This window comes from Rhipicephalus sanguineus, chromosome 4 (genome assembly GCF_013339695.2).
Source record: "Rhipicephalus sanguineus isolate Rsan-2018 chromosome 4, BIME_Rsan_1.4, whole genome shotgun sequence".
NCBI classification, from domain to species: domain Eukaryota; kingdom Metazoa; phylum Arthropoda; class Arachnida; order Ixodida; family Ixodidae; genus Rhipicephalus; species Rhipicephalus sanguineus.
Window position 1 is genome coordinate 80,303,776 of NC_051179.1, and position 12,460 is coordinate 80,316,235.

The following is a 12,460-nucleotide window of genomic DNA, read 5'->3' on the forward strand; positions in this document are numbered from 1 at the left end:
TACGGTGTAATTTCGCACGACTTTATTATCCGTTTCAGAAGCAGCCCATAGTCTGTGAGCTACATTAGGCAAAAACAGTCCGTTGAAAGGCGACGTGCACATAGCAGCTCACACAGAGGAAATCAAGTTGGCGTGAAAGAGACTAGGTGAATATTGGCACCCACCTACTGAGAGACCCCTCTTGGTCGAACAGTTGGTTTCGAACACGGTTTTTTTTTTTTGTTTTTGCTTTGCTGCTCGATGCACTACCAGTTAGATGATGCAGTGCGCCCGATTTCCTATCTCGGTGGCAAAAGGGCTTTAGACAACCATTCCACGGTGGCTGAGCGGAAAATCTGTCACATGGTTCCCTATGCATTTGCCGAAGGCGGCTGGAAGGCGCATGTTTTCTTCTTTTCCTTCTCAGTCAATTGTATCGATCCCGCCCTAAAGCTTTCCGCACCCAACGTGGTTTTGACCAGCCTTCGGGATCGGAGTAATCGGAATAATTTTACTCCTCACGTGATTTTTCTGAGCCTACGTGATCGGCCAACCTTTGACTAAGCTTGGTCAAGTGTACAGCTTTGAACAAGCGTCATCGTGACCTCACAAAATTTTGGAACCTGTCACGTCATCGCATGATAATTTATTGCATCACTCGTGTGGCAACCTCGACGCCTGCACCGAATGTCAATTTCTGCGTTTGATGAGGAATCCAAAACCTTAGAATGCTTGCGTAGAACAGTTAGAACAGTGCATCGACAGTTTCGAAAGAAACTGTCGATGCATGCAAGCAACTGTAGGCTTCAAGAATGCGGTTCGCAAAATTAAATTATAACTGCGCTTGGCGGTGCGTGTTTGTAGGAGGAAGAGTCTACTTAGCTAGCCTTTGTGTATTTAATGCATCTTTTTAGGTAACAAAGCCTCTAACTATGACACATTTGTAGCTGTAGTGTACTCATGTGCATCTAGAACAAACAGCTTGCCCTGCTTGCCCCGTGCGACGGCACGGCACCAAAAAACGTGCGCGTCCCCTAGAGCTGTAAAATCCAGCGGTAGCGTCCACTGAATTCATCTCAAACTGACGGCCGAGAAAATGTCTAATCCGGCGGATGTCGCCACCACCGAATTGGATTACTCATTACTTTAAACGCCCACGCCAGATTTCCGAGTTTGAATGTGCCATAACAGTTCACGTTCCGTCCCGCTACAAACGCACCCCAAAACATGCATCAGAATGTTCAGTGATCGATTAGGTAAATATGTCACGGTGTCTCCTGGGTCAGCTTAGTTTGCTATGCATTTGGCATACCGACTACAACGGCCTTATAATAGAATAGCGCAATAGTAAACGGTCCCTTTACTGGTGAGATCGACCGAACTGACGCACCAAATTTGAACCTTTGGAAAACGCGGCATTAGAAGCATTGACTTGCTGCCGGGCAGCACAAAGGAAAGAAAATAGTCGATAGGACAGAGCACAGCACGTGAATGGTGTTGTTGCATTTGTACATGCGCAGCACATGTATAGTTTAACATGAACCAACTAGTCGGCTAGGATGTTTATGGAATAGGGAACTTTGCTTTATGCAAAAAAAAATTTTTTGAGTTGAGTTGAATAAACTTTATTTGCCCACTGGTTGTTACTGTGCCCGGGGCTAGGCTGCCAGGGATCCACTGTTCGACGAACACCTTCCGAGGTCCACGGCGACGGCCCTGGCCCGCTGGACGGCCCACTCCTGTGTTCGTGGTACCGTATTCTTGCACTCAATTGGTGTGTAGTTATGGAGACAAAAGAGCTCGTAACCAGCGCATTTTATGGCAGTTCAGAGGGCAAGATATATCAACCGCGGGCGTACGACGACTAGGGAAAGTGGCTCTCGAGTGCTAACCATTTCTAGCGCGAAAGATGGATGGATGGATGTTAGGAGCATCCCCTTTTGTGGGAGCCACTGCTAATGTCACTTGATGTGTAACTGCGTATTTTAGGGATCTATCAGTTGCGCCAGTGACTATTTAAATCTGAATAGCATTCTGGTAACTTCTTTACTTTGACAGAATTGTGCCTTTTCTGCTACAGTATTCTTAGCGGATGGTTGCTGTACCACTCCAGACCGTAGGACTACTTCGCACTCATTACCTGTGAGCAAACGTCGAAAGAAAACCTCACCATTCCATCTTTCCTAAAGCTGGCATGGTGAAACACGAATGGCACAATTTCGAAACAAGATTGCAGATGTCGTGCAAACAAGTTTTATTCCTTCATTGCATCTAGATGGAAGTAGATGCCCATAACTTTTCTTCTTGGTGTTGAAATAAGTTACAGCTGGAAGGTTTCTGTGAAAAGAAAATACGATCGTGTTAAGGACCACCACAAGACCAATCCAATGCATGCTGAAGTCCTTTAAGATTTCGTAGATAGACCAGCCATGTCGGCAACTGTTAAACATTAGTCGGCATTGTTTAGATGTCACCAATTTAGCGCTTGTGTCGGCAAGAAACGCTGGTCTTAGAGGTGAAATAAAATACAGGTCTTTGAAACTGAGTTGCTAAGTAATGTAAAAAATGGCTCAAATTTATATACTCACACTTCCTCTTGCGGAGGAGGGCACCGTAGTGGAAGGGAGAGCCGAGACCGTAGCCGTAGTTCAGGCCGTAGCCGAGGAGACCGTGGCCGTAACCGTAGCTGCCAACACCGTAGCCCAGGGATCCAACACCGTAGCCGTAGTAGGCTGGGGCGGCGTGGTAGGCAGCGACAGCTGGGGCGTGGTGAACGGTGGTGGTGGCAACAGCTGGGGCAGCGTGGACGGCAGCGACAGCTGGGGCAGCGGCGTAGGTGGTGACTGGAGCGGCAACAGCGGTGGCAACTGGGGCGTGGGCCACAGTGGCAACAGCTGGGGCAGCGGCGTAGGTAGCGACTGGGGCAGCAGCGTAGGTGGCGACTGGAGCGTGAGCCACGGCGGCAACGGCTGGGGCGTGGTAGGTGGTGGCAACCTTGGTCACGGCTGGGGCAGCGGCATAGGTGGCAACAGCTGGAGCAGCAGCGTAGGTAGCGACTGGGGCAGCAGCGTAGGTGGCGACTGGAGCGTGAGCCACGGTGGCAACAGCTGGGGCGTGGTAGGTGGTAGCAACCTTGGTCACGGCTGGAGCAGCAGCGACAACTGGGGCAGCAGCGTAGGTGGCGGCAACCCTGGTCACAGCTGGAGCAGCGGCAACAACTGGAGCAGCAGCGTAGGTGGCGACTGGAGCATGGGCATAGGTGGCGACGGCTGGGGCAGCGTGGGCGACAGTGTGCACAGCTGGAGCGTATCCGGCGTAGCCGAGGCCATAGCCGTGACCATAGCCGGCGTAACCGAGACCGTAGCCGAGACCGTAGCCGTGGCCCAGGCCGTAGCCGGTGTAGCCAGCGAAAGCGCTGGTGGCAAGAGCCAAGAGGACGCAGGCACGGATCTGCAGTGATTTAGATAATATGTTTAGAGCGCCCGCCTTCTCAGTTGTCGACGCTATTACTACGAATATATTAAATGTGAAGGTTCCAATTGCAAGCGTTGTTCTTTAATATAAAAGTAGCGTTACGTTTGTTTAACTCTCGCGAAATTGGAAACAACTTGATGCTCGAGAATCAGTAAAGACTGATGTTTGACGTAAAGGTAATGCAGTCAGAAGCGATTACTCTGAGAGTATGCCACTGTTCAACCACTTGGCCGCCTTAATACTCTTGCGTTTGCATCGCTGTTCTCTTTTTGCACTGATCAAAAAAAGATATTGTCTACAAAGAAAAACCAAATGGTTACATAATTTTTTATACAAGACAGCTAACCATGAAATGCAATTATCCGCAGTTTTTGTTGCATTTAGAATGCACCACGGCGGGGCTGTCTGGGCTGAAATTTCGGTAGCAATCTTTGTTCAGCTATTGAGAGCTGTGGAAGAAAAGCTTTCTTACCATGGTGACTTTAGAGCTGCTGTTGAGCCAACTGCTGAATTTGCGCAGTTCTCGGGCCCTTTTATACAAAATTTCTTCCTTCACGGTATCCTCTAAGCAGTAACCGAATAGCAAATTTTAACACAAAAAGGAAGAAAATAGATTCAGCAATCGTTTTGTTATTCCGCACGTCTCCGTAAAGTTGTAAAACCGGAGCTCGCTGGAATACCACATGTTCGGCGAACTGTAATGAAGCACGGCACAACAACCTTGATAAAAACGTTTATGAGAGGTTTCAGATCAGGCTTGAGAAAACGACAAAGAAAAACAGCCAGCCGTGCTGTAGTGCCAGGCTACCCTGCAGTATCAGTGAAGAGGCACCAATGCCGGCATTGCGGGAAAGAATGTCCCTTTCCGCGTGTATACAGTAGGATTACATATACAAGCCAAAGAAGCCACACGGATGTAAGGGAAATGATCAAATATGTATTGCGCAGTGATTTGCGCATTATTCGTCAACAGAATTATTTGCGTCAATCTCCAAAATTGTTGGTGTGAATCTTCATACCATTTGTCACGTTATGCGCATCAATTTTTACGCATGCACACTGCACGATTGGGAGAATGGTTATTCACGACTCATATATCACAAGTATTTGCGATCGCTGTTCCCAATGCCCTCCATAGACAGCGGGAGCTATTGAATGGACATCGTTGGGCATAGCTGACGTTTTGGTACAATTTCTTCTGCAAACACAGGCCTCCGTTTTTATTTGCTTGCCTAATCCTGATATCGCCGTGTATTTTCAGAGCGCTGCTAACGGAGGACAGAAAAATGTTCACAGTGGGTGCTTTTGAACTTTTAAGGCGGAAAGTTGGGCTAGTTGGTAACGTGAATAATAGGACATGTTTACTAGCGAAAAAGACGAGGACGAGAAGAAGGAACACAGGACAACGTTAACTCTCCTTGTGTGTGAATAAGCTTTTGAACTGTCACTTTTTAACTGTCGAAGATGGTTCTATGGCTGTAAATGGTACAGCGAAACAATAACTATCCTTGTGTGTGAATAAGCGCTCCGTTTGTGTGTATGACTCTCTCTTTGGCCAATGTCGTGGTCGGGCCTTACACTTCTAAGTATTGCTATATTTTGTCATAGTATCTCACGTCATAATTTTTATCGGGTATACTATTTCGCTAAGTATTGAAGGAAAATTTTATATAAGTTTTCCTTTATCTCCAGAAATAGAGGAAAGCAAGTTTTTCTGTGTATTGTAAGTGTAATTACGGTTAGAAATTACAATTCACTTGTCAGTGCGTCAAACCCAATCAATTGTTGCGGTGTGAGGCGTTGCGCGAAACGTTGTGGCAAATGACCGTGACGCGTTTCGAGCGGGTGGGGCCCACGGATTCGTGGTGAAATTGTTAATTTCTCTAGACGAATCGAAAATGCTGCGATTAGCTTGATACCATTGATGACAGACCTTTTCGTTCTTCTGAGTATTCACCCATCAGGAGATGGCTGGTCGCATACGTGGACAGACCTTCATCGGGTCACTGAACCGCGAGTTAAGTTTGCCGGAAAACTGTGCCGATCCAGGAGATAGTGCCTTACTTACCATCACTTCTTTTTGCTGCTGAGCGACGGACGAAGAACGCGAGCCGAACTAGAAGCGCCAAGAAAGCAGGAGTGCGTTAAAGGAGTTCTGCGATTTACCACGCATACCTGTTGCATGAAGTAGAGTCAGTTACGGCCGCGCTTTTCCAGCGTAGTCAACAATATGACAAAGTCAGTATCCAGCACACCTTCAGAGCTAGTTGAGATGGCTCTATATATGAGACGTATCGAGGGTTTCATTTACTGAGATTCTTCAACGGAAAATTAAACAGAAAGCGAGATGGGGCGAGGCATTGCGAGGCCTCAGGAGATTTCGCAGCACACTCCGTACGGCACTGGCAGTAGCCAGCAATTGTTTCTGGGCGGGGAGCAACGCCCTTTCATGTATATTCATGCTTGCGTTTGTATGTGCGCGCGTATATAAACAGATAAAAAAATGTAAAAATTTCAGGTGTTTGAACCCCACAAACAAACCCCCGGGCTACACCACTGTCTTACGGCAATGCATAAATTGCTTCGTATTAAAATAGAATGCCGCTAACTGTTCGTTTTGTATTAGATGCTTGGGTTCACTGCTGGAAAATGTTTGATACAGTGGAAATGCAAAGCATGACTGAATTCGCAGGAGCCTTCGTGGATAAAGAAAATGCCAGTGGAGTCTCGTGATTCCTCAGATAAGGATAAAGGTAGCTAACTTTTGTTTCATAATGTCTATGCAGCCAAAAAGTCCTTTCTGCTCTCTCACTGCCTTTGGAAATTTTCTTCCTCAATGCGGGCAACACATTTTATTATCTAGCAATACCCCCAATCCCTGCATCGCGTGAAACTGACGTTATGTGAGACATAGCTCTTTTGACTAATGAGCACAAATTTTGACGCTCTCGGGTAGACGGACGGTCCTCTTGTTATTTTGTTTAAAAATGAGAAATTTCAGGTCGCAATATTTTTAATCAAAGCCTATTTCTTATTTAATATTGCACTCTCTACGGTTCTTTAATGCAATTATTTCCAAACAATAGTATGATTGCTCACGGTGTGTGTCTTTAACAACTTCGTCACTCTTAGCGAATAGCATGAAGAATATATATATATATATATATATATATATATATATATATATATATATATATTGCCACGTCCGCTTCTTCTTTTATTTTGATGTATTCGGGGTTTGACCAGCAAGGACGGTTATCAACGCACGAAGCTGACCGCGCCGCAGCGTTCTAGAACCTCTGCGATTGTAATTGATCGTTTTGTTAAGATTGCGCGCAGGACGCGAATAGTCTACATAATTCCAGTGCTTGCGCGACTACAAGTGATAGGACTGGAAAGATCGATGCATCATGTATTAAAGACGGCTCATCCCAGCCATAGCCAGTTTTTCGACGGCCGACGCCCTGTTCGCCGCTATCAGTGTACAGCTACAGCGTGTATTGCTGTAGTTTGACTTTTCGTTTCCAGGCCACAAATTCGGCCAAATAAACAGTTCCATCTTGAACACGCCAGCTGCTGTCTTCATCGACGTCATGACCACGTGACAGTATATATATATATATATATATATATATATATATATATATATATATATAACTTAACTATCAGTACGCATTGAACGGCCGCCAAAAATATATGAGCCCTCCAGCAGTCTGGAAATCCCTGTTTTGCGAAGTAAAGCCGCTGAAACGTAAGTTTCATCAAGGTAGAGATGCAAGCCCCGGCGCACTGAAGGGCATGCCATAAGCAGTTGCATGTTCCTTGTCACATTCCTGCGCGTTCGAGCAACGCTGAACTATTTCTGGCAAAGTCGTCGTAGCGGACTCGCCAGAGCAAAGTTTAGTAGTGCGTGCGTAGCGTCTGTAAAGGCGTTGAGTACGCAAGAACACTGCCTGTTGCATGCAGGGCATGTGCAGAAGTTCTGCGCGCGCGATATTGCAAAAAGTGGCGTTCTTGCGTACGCAAAGTCGTTAGGGACGCTGCGTGCGCAGTACTAAAGCTCGATAATATTCATTACATTGTTATAAGAGCGGATAGCAGACTGTAAACGATTGTTGCCGGTATTCCATCCGGGTACGCGAAAGTAGCCAATTAGTCAAAGTTAGCCATTGGTAACCAACAATAACAAGCATTCTCCAGAACTTTGCAAGACTAACTGCCTAACAGCCAAAGATTACCCAGTTCTATTCAACATTGCTAAAATATTAGGAAGTACTAGCCATCCTTATCGCAACCCAATATTATGCACCGCTAGACAAAATTAGCCATCCGTTATCCACCGCGACCAAAATTAGGAGTCACTAACAAACGCCAGCCTCATTTAGCCGGTACTAGATAACACTTCGTAATATAGCCCACATTACGAAGCGCTAGTGAACTGTTAGCCACCCGTAGGCACGATTACACAACACTAGTCGACAGCTGGTCGATCAGTGTTGGTTTTATGCGTGGAAATACGGTAAAGAAATTGTCATGTAATGACACTTATGTTATGTCATGCCTATTGAGATATTCTAGCTAACCAAATGACTGCAATGACACGTCGTCCGCCATACCTTTCATGTCATACATGTATGGTATGAGGGAGTACGTGTCAGACATGGTTAACCACTAGAAGCCAGATCGCGCAGCGACCTGGCTTCCAGGACGGTGTCCAGGAACCAGCAACCCGGACGTTGTCGAAGTCCAAGTTGCAGTCTTCTTCGTTCGAGCACGTGGTTTCCACGCAGTCGCAGCAACGTGGACACCACCGACCTCTTGTGGGTAGTTGGATGCACAGAATCAAATAAGTTGGACAACGCTTGAACTTCGCTTTCCCGTGCACATCGCCTACAACGGTGCCTCAAGGAAAGGAACGTCCGTGCGCGTAACTTAGGATGTTTGATACTATCTTAGAATCGCCACTCCAAGTGCAGTTGCGAAGTGCCCACTAAGCCATAATTCTTCCTTTTGCAAATTGATTAAGCACCCACTACGCGTCCGTAGGGTGTCACGCGCACCTGCGCAGCTGCACACATTGTAATGGGTGGACAGCCTTAAAACACCCACTCGTTGCACTATTCGCATGTTTTACAGCGAAAGCTGTTATGACATCACGACAAGGGCCGTTATTGGCGCCGTAGTTGTCCGCCACCGCCGCCGCTGCCGGTGGTAGTAAGCACTATCGCGCGAAATAAAAGAAAAAACTAAATAAGAAAAAATATCCGGGATGGAACGAGGTTTGAACCCGGGCGCTCTGCGTGGGAGCCCAGTGTTTTACCTCAGAGCCATGCCGGTGCTTTTGTTTTTCTTTCATGGTATTATTACAAATGTGTGTAATTAGCATACATAGCGAACAAAATACTCAAGGCGGGCTCTACCAGCTTACACGCGTTACACAGAAGTCCTAAAAGGGTATTAAAGCTATACATTTCATGAAGAGTGGATACTAGTCCGGTTGAAACTCTGATTGTTGATAAAAGACTTTGAGCTGAAGATCCATTTGAATGACATGCAACCGCGATGATACCATGGGTTCTGCATGCCTGTCTAATATGCGGGTTTTCCATAAACTGTGCATACCCATAATTAGTAATAACATGTCAACATGCATAGGATGGCTTTGGGGTGGCATGAGATAACGTATGCTATACGAATTTAAATTGAGTTGTTTTTTGAAAGCCCTTTGTAGAACGTGCCAAAAGAGTATGGCGTCTTTACCGCTGATGAAGCAATGTTCTATAGTTTCCGGAACTTCACAGAGGCGACAATTAACTGAAGATACAAATATGCCTTTGCTGCCTAACCAGGTCTTCACAGGCAGCGTCTGTGTGCACTTTGTAGAAGAATGTCTTCGATGTTGGTGAAATAGACATTTTCTTTACAAGCACAAGCACGTCGTGTCCAGGCAATCCAACATATAGTGAGCGGTACAAAGGTGCAGGAAACAACATATCTAATATGGCATTATATAGATCTTTTCGTGAACTAGAGATAAAATAGTCATTAGAGAATCTTACTGTCAAAAACCGCAGTGATTCATACACTTCACGCATGAATCCTTGCAAATAAGGAGGCGAGGCACAATTAGCAGTTACCACTAAACTTGGTAAAACATCGACGAGATTCACTTGTAAAAATGTCCGAAGCAGCGGATGATCGCAGTCCCGAAAATGTAAAAAAACGGGACACCAATTGTCTAATAAAGAGATGCACCAACCCAAGACCACCTGCACAAACTGGTCTAAAAACATTGTCACGCTTCATCGGCTCGTAACTTGATGACCAAATAAAGGTAGCAAAGATTCGGTGAAACGTCTGAATGTAAACCCTGGAACAATGTAGTATTTACAGTACGTAGAATAATTTTGTTGCCAGGAATAGATTGCATGCTTTATGTCTGCCAAAATTGAGAGGTTATGGGGAATAAACGTCTGGGCGTAACGCTTTAGGCGGGGTACACGTTCTTTCCAATAATGTGCGCTTGACTTATATGCATCCAGTGGAACGCCAAGGTATTTCGGTGGCACACAAGAACATGCAATACCCTCGAAATCCGTTGGTTTATAAGCCCATGGGCCAAACCACAGTCCTAAACTTTTAGCAAAGTTCATTCGTGCACCAGAAAGGGTTCCGAATTCCCGAATAGGGGACACCACTGTTTTTATACTGGAAATGTCTGCACAAAAGAACGCCAGGTCGTCCGCATACGCTGTAGGCCTATCGGCGGGTTGTCTTTTGTTTCATAGGAAGAGTTTACCTTATTCTTCTGTTGCTTATAATATTGACGAAGAGGGGCGGCTCATACAATGCGACTTTATGTTGTATGGTTTGCCGTGGCGCCTAATCAATGTATATGCCTTCGATGATGCACGGCGGCGCACTAATTTCTTTGAAAGCTTAGCCGCTTTGCTATATTCTGACCGTAACATTCTGCTCATGGGTGATTTCAACTGTGTTTGCAGTCCATGTGATCGTACTGGGTTTAGCCACAGCGATAAGAGTGCTGAAGGGCTATCTCTGATAGTTCAAAACGCGGGACATGTTGACATAGGAGCACTGAATAGATTACCCTCATATACACACGCAAAGTGTAGTATTCACACTAGAATTGATCGCATTTATGTTTCAGCGCCTCTTATTTCTCGCGACCTGTCATGCAAAACGGAGCCTATTTCGTTCTCACATCACTGCATTGTTGTGGGGCAGATTGGTCATAACACTCGACCATATTTCAGACCGCAGTGGACACTCTGGAAACTGAACTCTTCAATTGTGAGTGACCAGAAAATTACTGCTGTTGCTTGTCAGCTTACATGCCTTTGTTTGCCTCTTGGGAATTTTTCAAACAAGAAGTTCGGACAGTAGCTGTCGAAATCGGATCAGTGCGGGACTTTCCAGAAGATTAGAACAAAAGATGTTGCTAAAGAATCTTCAAAACTTATATGAATTTGAATGTGAGGCGCCTGGTTGTTACACAGACGAAATCGCTAATGCCAAATACGCACTCCAGAGGTACGACCCCTTACACTACAGAGGTGCCCGTGTTCGATCACGCAATGTCCGTACCCTGCATTCAGAGGAACCCACACGTCAAGCCTTACTCGATGAATACCGGAACGCAAAAAAAGCAAATTTATACCAGATTTTTACTCGCAAGGGTCATTGGTAACTAATACAATTGAAATAATCACATAGTTTGAAGCTTATTGCAAAGCATTGTTGAGCGATTCCAATGAAAAACAGAATGAAGATCTCGTAACGCAGTTTCTGTCATTTTTGACTCCTTTATCTGACGAAGAGTGTGAGTCTATTAGTGGGCCAATCACTTTAAAAGAAATAGAACTCGCCGTTGACCAGTTACCGATGTAGAAAACGCCAGGACCCGATGGAATGTCGGGCGAGTTTTACAAAACCTTTAAATCCTTACTGTGCCCGGTACTGCTGGACATTTTTACGCAGAATTTGAATCTGGGGACCCTTTCTCAATCTTTTACAAGAAGCCACACCGTCCTAATTCCGAAATACTCAGATAGAGAATAGCTTCGTCATGTTGACGGTTACAGACCGATTACACTGTATAACGTTGACTATAAAATTTTTGCAAAAGTACTATCAAACAGACTACAATTTGCAATGTCAATTCTTATTGGCGCCCACCAGACTTGCGGCCTGAAAGGTCGTTCAATACAAACCAACATACACATCGCCCGCACAGTATTGGAATATTCTTCCCACTCGTGTGACCAACTGGCAATATTACAAGTAGATTTAGCGAAGGGGTTTGATCGGGTTCGTCATTCCTTTCTCTTTTGTCTTCTAGACCATGCTAACATTGGTTCCACTATATTCAAAGGTATAAACTATGCTAGAGTGATTGTTCAACTAGTTTTATTGTTAATGGCCACCTGTCAAATCCTGTGTCGATTCACTCTTCTGTGAAGCAAGGCTGTCCGTTGTGGCTCGAGGTGAAGTAATCAGGCCAGGTACGCATCAGCCGCACCAGCCTCGTGTGATGACCTCATAAAAACTAGTTGGTCTGGGATGTTGACTCTAGACAGCGATACTAGCCGCTGTGGTCTGTTGAGGTGTAGAATTCGCGGGCATATCCTTACGGGTGAGAGCTCTATAGTGGAAGCTTTAACGCATCAGTCTTTCTCAACACTTAAGGATGGACACGTCGTTCCTTTCTGTGCAACCAATGATAACTGTTGAGATTTTACGTCCCAAAACCATCATATGATTAAGAGGGAAGCCTTAGGAGAGAGCTATAGAAATTTTGACCATATGGCGCTCGTTAACGTGCATGTATATCTAGGTACACGGACCTTGAGCATTTCGCATCTATCGAAATACGGCCGCCGCGGCCGGGATTTGATTCCGTGACCTTCGGGTCAGCAATCGAGCATCATAACCACTAGATATATTGCGCAGCCATTCTACTAAATTCGGTGTGATCTGTGAAGTC

At 45.5% G+C, this 12,460-nt stretch overlaps 1 protein-coding gene across 1 annotated transcript in view; it reads right to left on the bottom strand.

Moving 5' to 3' along the window:
• Positions 1-12,460, bottom strand: part of LOC119390292 (calphotin) — an 806,323-nt gene that overhangs the window by 328,861 nt on the left and 465,002 nt on the right. The window contains exon 7 of the mRNA XM_049415248.1: positions 2,959-3,066. Coding sequence (XP_049271205.1) covers positions 2,959-3,066 — 108 coding nt within the window. The remainder of the gene's footprint in view (positions 1-2,958; positions 3,067-12,460) is intronic.